A 14,662-nucleotide genomic window follows, 5' to 3' on the forward strand; every position below is an offset into this window, starting at 1 on the left:
GTAAATTTTTCACACTGTAATTCCCCCGTGCGATTGCTCTTCAGGCCTGGGACGTTTTCTGCACGCGGCTTCCTGGGTGTGGTCCCTCCCCTCTTCCCCGCCTGGCTTGCCAGTGTTTCCAGCATAGAATCTGTTCTGAATTAATTTGTCTCTGAAACGACTTAGAATCATATTGATACTTTTAAAGACCCCTGATCATAACATTGCTGATTGAAATGAGTGATTTCACTTAAGCTTTGGAGGGAATAACTGGTCAGCTAGCTAACTTGGCACATCTCCAAGCCATATCATGTATTCTTTGTTCTTTCCTTAAGAATTGTCTTAAGAGCCTGGATATACATATTATAGCTCAGGGCCAGAGCCCTTGCCTGCCATTTATGTAGCCCTGGGTTCAATCTCTGATACTACAAAAGCAAATAAACAAAAACTTTGTAGCCAAAAGGTTACCTTCCCAGAAACTGTGGGATGGGAGAGAGTGAGTTAAGAACCTTGACTCTGGAATGCCCACCAAGATCAGGGGCAGCAGGCAGGTCCTGGCCCTGCAGTGGGCACCTCTCAATCTGATGCCATTCCAGCAGACACTGCTCTGAGAGTCTCCTTAGTCCACGAGGGAGAAGCAGCTAGAGCAGCTGTGACTCAGAAGGCCTCCAGTCTTGAGTTACAAAAGGACCCAGGCCTAGCACAGCCTGAGCAGTCTGCAGTGCTGAGCTTGCTGTGTCTGTGCGTGTCTGCTCTCAGCAGCTCTGCTGACAATGGGAAGCTGTGGACAAGCTGTGATGACTCTGTTCCATCTAGACCCCTCCCATGAACTGGGAACGTCAGGCTTCGGCTGCCAGGTAGCAGCGCCTCGCACCAGAGCTTCAGGACTGTTGATGGGACCTGAGCCACTGATAACAAGCTTGATCCACAGTACCCATCCCTCACCCTCCCCGGACAGGAATATTGGAGGATTTTTTGCTTAAAAAAAAGTTTCCTTCTTTGTGACAGGGTCTCGCTTTGTAGCCTTGGTTGTTCTAGACTCAGTATATAGCCAAGGCTGACTCCAAACTTGAGGCAATCCTCCTGCCTCAGCCTTCCAAGTGTTGGGATTACAGATGTGTGAACAGCTCAGAAAGTTTTGATACTTAGACAAGCAGCCCGAGTCACCTTCCTTCCTACAGGGGTCTGAAGTGTAGTAGCACCTGGTGTTCTCTGAGTGAGCTGCAGGGGAAAGAGGGATACCCGGAGCACTCCGGACATTAGGGAAGATGTTGCTTCCCGCCTGCTTTGGGGGATATCTGTGAGAAGCAAAGTGTGGGTCAGTGTGTGGAACCGAGATAAGGCCAGCAGCCACATGGGCAGGCGAAGAGACAAAGGCAGTGCCGTGCTGAGCAGGAGAGCCCCAGCCAGCCTCACCCTGTGCAGATGCACCTTTTCTGTTGAGTTCTGGCCAACAGATGGGGGCTGCTGTACAGAACAGTCAAGCCTTAACAGGGGGGCTGCGTAATTACCAGGGTAATGCGGGGTTGACAGTGGCCACAGGCAAGCACTGCTGTCTGCAGACGACAGAACTCCACAGCTCCTCCTAATTGCCATGTAGACACTTGGCCTGCAATCATGAGATGCTTAAAAAGCTTTCCTTAGGCTGGGGACAGAACCCAGGATTTTACGAGCTAGGTAGATGCTGTGTGTCTATGAAGCTGCTCTACTTAAAAGCCTAGCTACACTTGTCCTTAGCTAAGAGGTCAGGAATCCTGCCTGCCGCCCTCACACATGCACACAGTGTGTATTTTTAAAAGCCAAGTTTGTAAGTGCTTATGGTGAGGTTTCCAATTTTGTTTCAGTTTTGTTTTTTAAGGTGGTTTTTGTTGACATGGTATCTCATGTAGACCAGGTTAGCCTGGAACCTGCTGTGTAGCTGAGAGTGACCTTGGATTTCTGATCCTTCTGTTTCTACCTCCCTGATGCTGAGGTTATACGCGTTTACCACCACACCTTGCTTCCATCTTTTCTTTTCTTTTCTTTTCTTTTCTTTCTTTCTTTTTTTTTTTGTTTGTTTTTGTTTTGTTTTGTTTTTATTTTTTCGAGACAGGGTTTCTCTGTGTAGCCCTGGCTGTCCTGGAACTCACTCTGTAGACCAGGCTGGCCTCGAACTCAGAGATCCACCTGCCTCTGCCCCCCGAGTGCTGAAATTAAAGGCATGCGCCACCACCGCCCTTCTCTTCTCTTCTCTTCTCTTCTCTTCTTTTCTTTTTTGAGACAAGGTCTCTCACTTTGTAGCCCTGGCTGACCTGGAAATCTCTATACAGCAGGCTGGCCTTGAACTCATGGAGATCTGCCTACTTCTAGCTCTGCTTCTGCCTCCCAAGTGCTGGCATTAATGGTGTGCTGCACCCAGCCCATTGCTCTAGTTTTTTGAGTGTTTACAACACCATTTTTCTCATAAACCCATAGGCTGCCTGTCGTAGCCTCTGCACTTCAGAGAACACAGACATGTCTGTGTTTGCCTTGAGTAGGCTACAGTACCTTGACAGCCTAGTCTCCTCTTTCCCCCCTTTCCCTTCCTCTCCTCCGTCTCTCTCTCTTCTTTCTTTTGCCTGTCCTGTCCCTCCCTGAGCCCCAGTGTCCTGTCTTTTCAGGTCTTGTTGGTGTTACTAACTTTTGAGGGAAAGAATAATGGAACACATTTTTAGCTTGAGCTAGTTGTGTGAAGCCCTTCAAGGACAGGGTCCTAAGGGTAGATGTCGAACCACTGCTGGCCGGGCCTTGTAGGGAGAAAGACCCTCCACCAATTGAGTTCCCAACAGGCACCAGTGTGATGTGCTGGCTTCTCTCCACAAGGCTTGTCTTCAGCTTTGTCTTCTGAAGAGTGTGACTCGGATGTGGAGCTGCTGCGCAGTGAGCACCTGAGCCCCTCCCAGCAGCACCTCCAGCGTCTGTGTTAGCTTTCCTTCTCTCCCTGCATGCCTGTGGAGCCTGATGCCAGACTTCTGGTCAGAAGGCTGCCGTAGCTAACAAAGTACGCTGCCCAGGCTTCTCACTGTGAACCTGCAGTCTGTTCACCACAGAGAAGGGTTGTTGGCTCAGAAGGCTGAGGAGGCTTGAGCTCAGCACCTCCAGGACATATTCCTCTCGGACCTCGGGGCAGCTCTCCCCTCGCTGCTGTCCGCTTCCCCTTGTTTATTCATGTGGAACACAGACAGCTCCGAGCCCCTCACCAGGGTCAGTCTTCTCCCAGTGACCTGGTAAAGCTAGTCCAAGCTTGTGTACTATCCCCACCCTGGGGCCCTCACCGCAGATGGCTAGAAGGCAGGAAGACAGCTCCCGTAGGCTGTGGGTGCTGAACAGGGAGACCAGAGGCTGCCTGCCTAGTGCACTCTATTGAAAACCTGCAGAGCACAACCCACTGCCACTTAGGGCACAGTTGAGCCATTGATCTTCCTTGCTGTTACTATGTGTGGCAAGGACAAAAAGGTGGCAAGTCTGGGCCTGGGCCTGGCTGGCAGTGCAGGGCCTGAGGGCCGTGGCCACCTGGCTGCTGGGTGGAGCTGCTTTCCCGTAGTCCTCTTCCCTCCCCGGCTGCCTGCCTTCTGTCTGTGGCTCTGGCTTATGCTCACGTAGATCCTGAGAACACAGCCAAGAGAGGGGCAACAGGCAGCTCGCATGCATGTGCTCACTGTTGATGAGGGAGGCAGGGTGTGGGAACCGGAGGGGACACCCGGCGGGCTCTGGTTTTCTCCTGGCCGCCTCAGACTCCTGCACCCATCACCAGAGCTGCCAAGTTATGGAGTGATAACTGAGGGGGAGGGGTGACTGGCCACCAGCATGTTTCTTTCCGGAGGGTTACTCAGTCACCCCAGTCAAGTGATTCCAACCGCACCTCCTCTGGGGGTCACGGTTCCACGCATTTTCTTATGTCTTTGGTTTTCTGAAATAGTCTTATAGCTCAGGCTGACCTGGAACTTGTGTGTTGCTGAATGTGACCTTGTACTCCACACCCTCACCTACACCTCCTAAGTGTGTGCACCTTACAAGCGTGTGCTCCTATGCCTAGTTTATGTTGCTCGGGATCAGACTGAGGGCCTCAAGCATGCTTAGCCATTGCTCTAGCCCAGCTCCCACTTTCTAATCTGGCCTGAGGCTCTGCTTCCAGCTACTCTGCCCTCCAGGACAGGGCTCTGGCTCCGGGCTAGAGAGTAAGAATAGGAAAGCTTGGGGCCAGTGCCTACACAGTAGGGAGAGGGTTGCTGGTGAGCTTGGTGGCGCTCAGTACTGGTAGCAGTGCGCCCTATGGTCAAGTGCTGCCTATAAGACCCGAGGGCCCAGCTTCCAGTCAGCAGCCCAGGCTGCACCCTCTGGTGGCCACTGGCTTTTGGCACTTTCTTGGATATTGCAAATCTGAGTGGAGGCTGGGTTTGGTCACAGTTGGCACAAGTGACCTGATGGCCAAGGAGGCTGGGCAGTGCATGCTAGGGAAAGTCGACTTCCGTGCGGCGGTGCTAGAACAGAGTGTGGTGCAGCTGGGAAACCAGGCTCAGCACTGTGTCCTGGCCTCCTGCTCCTGTGCTAGGTGAGTGTGGGCGTGAGCCGGTAAGCACAGCCTCTCGCCATCTCAGCACCACATCCCAAGCACAGCTGTGTGCACCCAGCTCCACGCTTTACACAGTCTGCCCTCGCTTCTCTCCTTGCAGTTTCGCATTTGGCTCCCTGATATCTGCAGTCGACCCAGTCGCCACTATTGCGATTTTCAACGCACTGCATGTGGACCCTGTGCTCAACATGCTGGTGTTTGGAGAAAGCATTCTCAACGATGCAGTCTCCATCGTCCTCACCAAGTAAGTAGGAAGGACTGGAAGGTCCCTACAGCACACTGACGCCAGCACACAGGCTGGTCCCTATGTGGTCAACTCACGACTGCATCTTGCCACTCTGACAGGTGGTCTGTGCCTCAGGAGTGTGTGACAGCCAGGCAGCTACCGGGGGTTGGGTTTGTGTTTTCTGACCTCTGTGTTTCTTAGCATCTGTATTAGTCAGGGTTCTCTAGAGTCACAGAACTTATGGATAGTCTCTAGATAGTAAAGGAATTTATTGATGACTTACAGTCGGCAGCCCAATTCCCAACAATTGTTCAGTCGCAGCTGTGAATGGAAGTCCAAGGATCTAGCAGTTACTCAGTCTCACGCAGCAAGCAGGCGAAGGAGCAAGAGCTCGAGCTAGACTCCCTTTTTCCAATGTCCTTATATTGTCTCCAGCAGAAGGTGTAGCTCAGATTAAAGGTGTGTTCCACCACACCTTTAATCCCAGATTAAAGGTGTAGCCCAGATTAAAGGTATGTTCCTTAAACTCGGAGATTCAATCTTCTGGAATCCATAGCCACTATGGCTCAAGATCTCCATACCAAGATCCAGATAAGGATCTCCAAGCCTCCAGATAAGGGTCACTGGTGAGCCTTCCAATTCTGGATTGTAGTTCATTCCAAATATAGTCAAGTTGACAACCAGGAATAGCCACTACAGCATCTTTGAAGGGCTTCTCAGAAACGACATTCCCAGGTCTCACCTCATAGCCTCTTTTGCAGTGGGTCTGGGTTATACTCCCTTGATTAACTTGTGTCAGCCATGTGAGGGATTAGTGTTTGTGCAGCAACCCTGGACTAGTGAATGCAGTGTGGACCAGTGCTCACCCGTGAGAATCTGGTGCCATTTCCAGCTCCACAGGGCAGACAGGCCCTCCCTTCCTTTATCTCTCTCACATCTCTGAAAGAAAACAGATAATGTTTTTGGTTCTTTCGAGACAGGGTTTCTCTGTATAGCCCAGGCTGGCCTCGAACTCAGAAATCCGCCTGCCTCTGCCTCCCAAGTGCTGGGATTAAAGGCGTGTGCCACCACCGCCTGGCAGAAAACAGATTCCTTTATTTGCCTGAGGTGCTGCTTTGGAAGGTGAAAATTTGTTTTATTTTTTTATTTATTTATTTTATTATTAATTAATTTATTTATTTATTATATGTAAGTACACTGTAGCTGTCTTCAGACACACCAGAAGAGGGAGTCAGATCTCATTACGGATGGTTGTGAGCCACCATGTGGTTGCTGGGATTTGAACTCTGGACCTTCGGAAGAGCAGTCAGGTGCTCTTACCCACTGAGCCATCTCACCAGCCCTTTAATGGGTTTGACTTTTTTTTGTTTGTTTTTTGAGACAGGGTTTCTCTGTGCTGCCCTGGCTGTCCTGGAACTCACTCTGTAGACCAGGCTGGCCTCGAACTCAGAAATCGCCTGCCTCTGCCTCCCGAGTGCTGGAATTAAAGGCGTGCGCCACCATGCCTGGCTTTTATTTTTTTAAAAACAGGTATATATTAGCCAGGTGGTGGTGGCGCATGCCTTTAATCCCAACATTCAGGAGGCAGAGGAAGGTTGATTTCTGTGAGTCCTAGGCCAGCCTGGTGTACAGAGTGAGTTCCAGGACAGCCAGGGCTACACAGAGAGACTGTGTCTCACAGAGGGGGCAGGGGCATGGACGGTGGGAGGGAGGGGAGAACTCAAGGTGATTCCTGGCTACATAGTGACTATGAGGCCAGTGTGGGCCATTTACATGTGACAGTAAGGTGTATGGATCTTTTCTCTCTGGTGATTAGGGATAGCAGTTTGCTGTCATTATATGAATACTATGCTTGGATGGCTTAACCCCAACCTTAGGTTGTAACTTTCCCTTTGAGCACAGCTGGTCTCACTTTGGATTTCTTGACATACTTACCCACTGTTCTCACACTTTCCCTTGTGAGGTAAAAATACGTGTCGTTTTAGGTAGGAAATTGTCAAGCACCATGCCCAAAGGTTGTCTTAGTTAGGGTTTCTATTGCTGTGAAGAGACACCATGATCACAGCAACTCTTAAAACGGGAAACATTTAATTGGGCTGATTTACGGTGTCAGGGGCTTAGTCTATCATTGTCATAGAGGAAAGATCGCAGAGTGTAGGCAGACATGGAGATGAAGGAGCTGAGAGTTCTACATCTTGATCTGCAGGCAGGAGACGTGACTGTGCCACACTGAGCCCACCACCACAGTGGTGCACTTCCTCTAACAGGGCCACACCCCCTAACAATGCCATTCCCCCTGGCCAAGCATTCAAATCTGAGTCTCTGGAGGCCATTCCCATCACCCCGCATCTCCCACCCCCAACAAAGGCAGCCCGTTCTCTTTTGTAAGATAGTTCCTGCACGTTTCATTTAGCTGATATAGTGTTTGCCCATCATGTACAAACTTCTAGGTTCAATCCACAGCACCACATGCAACTGGGCCTGGTAGCCCAGTCCTGTAATCCCAGCACTTGGGAGAGAGAAGCAGGAGAATCAGAAGTTAAAGGTTAACTCCACTACATAAGGAGCTTGAGGCCACCGTGGCCTAGATACATAGAACCTTGTATCAAAATGCTTTCTTTTCTGAAAGCTAGTTAGCTGTGGACGCTGCCTTCTTCTCATCTGGTGAGCTGGCTAAGCGCCAAGATGAGGGAGTGCATTGCCTACTTGGAGCTGAGGGCAGGCAAGAGCTGTTTGTATCATTAGGGGTAGAACTCAGTTTGGTTTGCCTCTGATTTCTTTGAAGAAAATCTATCAGTAGGAAAATGTCAGCTTTCCCAGGCCTCTGCCACACAATTGCCAAGATGAAGAGAGACTTTGGAAACAAACAGGAGAAGATGTCATTGGTGTGCGTCTGCTGGGAGACTGGCTTTGGAGGCCACCTGAGACAGCTCCTGCAGCTGGTCTGTGGATTGCGTGCTTGCAGAAGAGGCAACCTCCTTTTCTGCTGTCATGGGTGCCGCCATTACCCTCAGGACTACACACACTCCTGCCTGTGCTCTTCAGATTCCAGTTGGGTTTAACTGACTTTGTCCACAGTGAGCCAAAGAGAAGTAAAGTAAAGAGAGGGGCAGGAAGGCCATGGAGGATTCCAGAAAGGCTATCCCATGCCCAGGCCTGACAGCCAGTGAGCATTTTCAGACAGAGGCAGGAAGAACGGAGATAGAAGGCTGGTCCCCTTTTCATTGGCTTCTGATCTACCAAACCCAGCTGATGTCCCTCTGGTTCTCAGAGGATGCTGGTCAGCAGTCCTTTCCAGAGTGGGCAGGCATCTCAGCTTTGCAAATGAGGTATGCAATGAAGAGCCTTCCTTCAGGGTTTGCCACAAAGTAAAGCCCCTTCTGGTTCTTCTTTAATTCTAGCTTATTTGTAGATTTATTCAGTTACTTAATGGTTTGGCAGTTTTGTTGTTTCTTTATTTTTGGAACAGCCTGTAACCTAAGCTGCTCTTGAACTCCTGATCTTTCTGCATCAATTCCCCAGCTGCTGTTTCTAGCTTTGATTGCTGCTGTCACAGTTGTTCTTATGTCAGTTGCTGTGGAAGGAACCCCATCTTATGCCCTGAGGGTGTGTGCTCCAGGTCTTTGAAGGTCCCAAGCTGTTTATTGGTCCTCATCTATGACAACTAGTTATTTTGGGGGTAGGCAGCAAATTAGTCTATTTTAGCCAGAAATAAAGCAAGCTGATATTAATAATAAAGAAGCCACAGTGAGAGGTTTGGAATGGGATATGTGCATGAGGGACACTGAAGTAGATCACTAGGGCAGTAAGTAGTTTATGGCTGGAGAAAGAAGAACATGGTGGGCTCCAGGGCCTCTCAGGCTCTACCATCAAACATGCCATGGTGGTCTCTGGAGAGGATCAAGCCTTGGGGCAGAAATAGGAGTTCACTTACGCAAGGTTCTGAGGATGGGCAGGTCTCACAGACAAGCCTGCATCTAGGCATTCTGAGTCCCAGGTGGGAGGGGAGGCAGGGGAGAGAGACCTGCACTGTGGGCACCCCTTTGATGTCAACTCAATTCCCAGGTGACAGACCCTGGCTCAGCAGATGTGTCCTGAGCAGTAGCTGGACTCATTCATTGCATTCTTATACAGAGCACTGGGAGCCAAGCCCTCATTACATCCACATTCCCCAGGTGATCTTCTGGGAAACAAGATCGATAGATTTGACAGTCAGGAACTCCGGGTGGAGACTTGTGTGAAGAGTTTCTTTTTGTTTTTTCCATGTACTGTCAGCTGTCCTGGAACTCACTCTGTGGACCAGGCTGGCCTCTAACTCATAGACATCCACCTGCTTCTGCCTCCCAACTGCTGGAATTAAAGGTGTGTACTGGGGGCTGGTGAGATGGCTCAGTGGGTAAGAGCACCCGACTGCTCTTCCGAAGGTCCAGAGTTCAAATCCCAGCAACCACATGGTGGCTCACAACCATCCGTAACAAGATCTGACTCCCTCTTCTGGTGTGTCTGAAGATAGCTACAGTGTACTTACTATAATAATAAATAAAAAATCTTAAAAAAAAAAAAAAAAAAGGTGTGTACCATCACCCAGCCAAGAGAGTTCTTTTTAGCTAACACTGCTATTTATTTTGTGTATGTGGGCACTTGTACACACACCAAATTTGGAACTGAGAACCCATTTTTCAGCAGTTGGCCTTCAGCTTTTCCTCCAGGCACTTCTGTCCCCTGTGGGGACACTTTTTCTTTGAGACCCCACAGAACCATATCATGTTCTTCCAGCCTGAGAAGCTCTGACCAGGGATCTGAGCTCACCTGGCCAAGTTGCTCTTTCACCAGAGATTTCATCTCCTTTCAGATGAATATCAGGTAGTGAAGCCAAACAGTTCAGAGTTCTGAGTGTCTGCTAGGCTAGGCTGTGAGTCGGCCCGGGACACTCGGTTAAAATGAATGAGAGAGCACCACTGTAGTTATTCCATGCTCTGATGGAGAGACTACTCATAGGGACCTGGAAATCGGTTGGCCTCTGTGAGTAGCTCAAGAAAGGTGTCTGAGGGAAAGAGGGTCCTGTCCTAAGGGACAGGTGAGCTAGCGAAGCCAGGCATGGTGAAGAATGACCTGCAAGGAGTGCCAGTGCCCATGTAAGCCAACCCAGAGGAGAAAGATTAGACAGCTCAGGGACCTGGGCTGGGCTCACACTCGGGAGCAGCTGGTACCATGGCAAGTGTGTATTTTAAGGGGATCACTTCAGCTGCTGATGCAGATTGGAGAACAGGGTCCCCTTTGAGTGTCTGATTTATCAAGTACAGTTCTTTATTAATGGTGTTCTTCTCTCTAGGGACAAAGTAGCTTTTGGCCTGCTTCCCACAGCTGCGTTGTTAGCACCGTGAAAGGGAGGACCTTCCAGCTCCTTTCAGGGTTCCCTGAGTCCCCCTCTTAGTTAGCCTGAAGCTCTGATTTCTCCCCTAGCCTCCATCTGACCTGACTTCCTGCCAGAGCCCCATCTGGCATTTACCTAGGGTTCCTTTGCTCAGCATTTGGCAGCTGAGGCCTTCGGGGTGAACCCCTGACCCTCCCCAACCCACATCTTCCATGCACTTGAATGTTCACATCCAAGCCCCTACCCTGGGCACTGTTTCTTCAGCCTGATAGGCCTCTTGCACATCCATGTTGAGACCCCTGAATCCTGAATGAAAGCTCAGCCTGCATCCCCTCTGGAACTTGCCTGGATTGCCCCTAACCCAGTCTGAGTTGGATGCCCACCCTGTTTTCAGAGCTCTTGGACCTCTTCCCTAGTTACCCAGGGCAGCCTTTGCCCTCTCCTTCGAGCCCCAGAAACCACCTCAGTGTCTGGACACGTAGGTGACTGACTATAGGAACTTCCAGGACATCTGGGTTGAATGGCAGGAAAGGGTGTTCTGAGAGCAGTGAGCGATACTCAGCTGATTCTAAGGACTGGGTCAGGAGCACTTTAATTTTCTCTGTTTTCTTCTTTCCTAGCACGGCTGAAGGTCTAACAAGAAAACATATGTCAGATGTCAGTGGGTGGCAAACGTTCTCACAGGCCCTTGGCTACTTCCTCAAAATGTTCTTTGGCTCCGCAGCACTTGGCACGCTGACTGGCTTGATTTCAGCATTAATATCCTTTTAGACGAGAGCACAGGGCGCAGGGATCACACTTGATGGCATCACTCTTGCTTTTTTCTCTGCTTCCTCAGGGACCCAATTTTGTGTGTTTGTGTGCGTGTGTGTGTGTGTGTGTGTGTGCGCATGTGTGTGTGTGTGCGTGTGCATGTGTGTGTGCATGTGTGCGTGTGTGTGTGTGTGCATGTGTGTGTGTGTTTTCCAAGACAGAGCTTCTCCACGTAACCCTGGTTGTCCTGAAACTCTTTGTAGACTAGGCTGGCATGAGCTCATAGAGATCTGCCTGCCTCTGCATCCTGAGTGCTGAAATTAAAGGCATGAGCCACCACCACCACCCAGCTCAAGGACCCAATTTTAATGTATGGTTTTGTTTAAAAGAAGGTTTTGTGCTGAGCTGTGTGGTTTGAGAAATGTTCTAAGCACAAGGACTCTTAAATTTAACCTCTGAAGTGTTACATTTCTCATCAAGACAGCAGGGTCCCTTCAGCTGGCTTTGAGCTTGGTATCCTACAGCTCACAGACTTGCCCAGCAACAGCACACTCTAGGGTGCCATCTCTCTTTCCCTCTCCTTCCCTCCTTCCCTCCCTCCCTCCCTCCCTCCCTCTCTCTCTCTCTCTCTCTCTCTCTCTCTCTCTCTCTCTCTCCTTTCTTTCTTTCTTTGCCTCATCTCACAAATGGATCCAATTTTTCCTGCCTCCTGAGTGCTAGGAGAGTGGCAAGGATGCCATGTTCAAAGGCACACTGTTAGGTGGCAGGGTTGACCTGGCCTCTGCTGCCGAGATGAGAACCATGTGCAGATGACGCCATTCCATCGCTGACCTGGTTTTCACATCCAGAAAATTGGGAATTTTCTTAGAAACTATTTTAGATTTAATTCCGTGTCCACGGAGGCCATGGGGAAGCTGGGTGTGGTGGACACAGCTTTAGACCCTTTCATCTCTGTGAATTAAGTTCCAGGACAGCCAAGGTTATGTAGTGAGTTGCCTGTCGTGGGTGCTAGGATCTGAGCTCAGTGGTCTGGCTCTTACCCACACAGTCAGCTCTGAAAGCTCCTCCCCTCCGTCCCCCATGAGAACGTCTCTGGAAGGATGGGAAGGGCTCTCAGGGAGGTTGTCACACTGCTTATAGTGTGTGTGCTGCTAAAGCAGTGTGACCCTTACTGCTGTGACAGTTTATCACATAGAAGTAGGACAAGCTTCAGAGCTGTTCTGCAGCGTTCCGGCCCATGTCCCCAAAATGACTCCATGGCCCTTCTGGCACAGCTTGTCTCTCACTCAGCTGGGACACTGTTGCCTGGTTCCAGATATGCTTCCTGCCATTCTCCTCTGGCCGCAGGCTGAAGGCATGGAGTCAGTCCACAGCAGCTGTCCCAACATTAGAGTGGGGAAGACACTCAATGTGACATTCCCCAGACTTCAGGTCAGCAGTTAAGAGCACTGTCTGAATTAGAGAGGACCCAGATTAAGTTCCCTGTACCCACATGATGGCTCACACCCACATGAAACTCAGGTCGACCTCTGTGGGCACTGGGCATATGTGGTACAGGGCATGTAGGCAAACTGCTCACACTCATAAAAAACATGTCAGAGATAGAAGTGCATGCCTGTAACCCTAGCAATTGGGAGACCAAGGCAGGATTCCACAAGTTTGAGGTCAGCAGGGACACATAGCAAGATCCTGTCTGAGAGAGAGGCAAAATGTATGTGGTGGAGGGTGCCCCACCCCCCACCTCCACAAAGAAGGAAAGAGGCAGCAGAAGCATGGGGAAGGGCATATGCTACAGTCCATGATGCTGGGAAACTTGGCTGCCTTCAAGGAGCATGCATTGTAATGAGGCAGGGACGTGGAAACTCAGCTCTAGTTGGGGCCTGGGAATGTGCGCTCTCTGTTCCCAGGGCAGGGGCATGAATATGGTGTTGTGAAGGGACAGGAAAGACAGGCTATTGAGCAGGGTGGTGAGTCCCTGAGAGCAGACCTGTGCCTGCAGCCCCAGTCTCAGAGTCAGCATTTCTGAATGTCTTGTCCGATTCTCATTTCTACAAAGAGAACGCTTACTGAGAAATGCCCACTGTAACCACGCCCCAGTCAGCATCATTTTTGGCACCCCTCTCCCACCCCATTGCTTTGCCACATGCCTATCCAGTGCCCTTCATCCTTTCTCCTTGACACCTGGCCATGTGTTGAAGCACATTGACCTGAGGAAAACGCCTTCCCTGGAGTTTGGCATGATGATCATTTTTGCTTACCTGCCATATGGGCTGGCAGAAGGAATCTCACTCTCAGGTAAGGAGTACCCAGCATGGGTACACAGTAGAGGTCTTTCATGTGAGTTGCTTTCTCTTGGCAGAGACAGGTGCTGTGATGCCCCTGTTTTACCACAAGAAAACCTGAGGTTGACAAAGAGTAGGTACAGTGCCCAACAGGGCTGAGGAGTTGAGGTGCAGGCAGAAGGTCAGGAGTGCAGGTCATCCTCACCACAGAGCATATTCAAGTTTAGCCCAGGCTATGAGTTCTCTGCCTTAGAAACAAAATCACACTCCTGAGGTGCTTTAACCAGGGACGGCGTTTGCTACTGAGACCCATGGCCTTACCTTGATCCCGATTCTCCATAGTGAAGGGTGAGAAGCAAGTCCAAAATCTGTGCCGTCTCTCTCTCTCTCTCTCTCTCTCTCTCTCACACACACACACACACACACACACACACACACACACACACACACACACGACAGACAGATAAGTAGATAAATGCGATCTTCTTTAAAGGCAGCGGCTAGAAAGACAGCTCTGTGGTAAAGCAAAGACCGAGAGTAGGAAGAGTGAGCCTGGACCACACTGCTCAGGAAAAAGCTGAGTGTGGGGCACGCCTGTGTCCATAATCCCAGTACTAGGTGCTGAGACAGGAGGATGGCTGGCCAGCCAGTCTAGCAGAATTCAACTACAGGTTCAGTGAGAGACCTTGCCTTAAAAATGAGATCAATAAGCTGGGCAGTGGTGGCGCACGCCTTTAATCCCAGCACTTGGGGGGCAGAGGCAGGCGAATTTCTGAGTCCGAGGCCAGCCTGGTCTACAGAGTGAGTTCCAGGACAGCCAGGGCTACACAGAGAAACCCTGTCTCAAAAAACAAAAACAAAAAAAACTCCAAAAACAAACAAAAAATGAGACCAATAGAGGAGGACACCTGCTGTCAACCTCCAACCTCCACTTGCACGTGCGCGTGCACACACTTGTGCATGTGTGGACACTCATGGATGTGTACAAACAGTGGACACAGCACAGAAACAAAACAAGGACACACGTGCTGCTGTCCCAGCTGGAATTGGAACAGTAATGTACCGACTCCTGAGCTGATGTTCAGAGCCTGCTTAACCCATCTCCCTCCAGCAAGGAAACCACACACTGCAGCAAAATAGAGTTGCTACATACTATAGCGGGGTGGGGTGTCTTAGTTAGGGTTTTACTGCTGTGAACAGACACCATGACCAAGGCAACTCTTATAAAAGCAACATTTAATTGGGGCTGGCTTACAAATTCAGAGGTTCAGTCCATTATCATCAAGGTGGGAGCATGGCTGCATCTAGGCAGGCATGGCGCAGGAGGAGCTGAGAGTTCTTTGTCTTCATCCAAAGGCTGCTAGTGGAAGACTGACTTCCAGGAACCTAGGGTAAAGGGTCTTACGCCCACACATACAGTGACACACCTATTCCAACAAGGCCACACCTACAAATGG

General features: G+C 50.2%; 1 protein-coding gene across 10 annotated transcripts in view; it reads left to right on the plus strand.

The window, feature by feature from the left end:
• The window catches only part of Slc9a8 (solute carrier family 9 (sodium/hydrogen exchanger), member 8), a 55,402-nt gene that overhangs the window by 24,938 nt on the left and 15,802 nt on the right, over positions 1-14,662 (plus strand). For 8 of the 10 annotated variants that reach the window (XR_001783205.2, NR_130767.1, NM_001304540.1 and 5 more), the window contains 3 exons: positions 4,671-4,814; positions 10,791-10,929; positions 13,113-13,218. Coding sequence is in view for 8 of the 10 variants with exons in the window: in NM_001304540.1 (NP_001291469.1) it covers positions 4,671-4,814; positions 10,791-10,929; positions 13,113-13,218 (389 nt within the window). In the remaining 2 variants the exon portion in view is untranslated. Of the gene's footprint in view, positions 1-6; positions 4,550-4,670; positions 4,815-10,790; positions 10,930-13,112; positions 13,219-14,662 lie in introns of those variants that run through there. The other 2 variants (XM_006500398.4, NM_001304542.1) reach the window with 2 other exon arrangements.

Source organism: Mus musculus, chromosome 2 (genome assembly GCF_000001635.26).
Source record: "Mus musculus strain C57BL/6J chromosome 2, GRCm38.p6 C57BL/6J".
Lineage (NCBI taxonomy): Eukaryota > Metazoa > Chordata > Mammalia > Rodentia > Muridae > Mus > Mus musculus.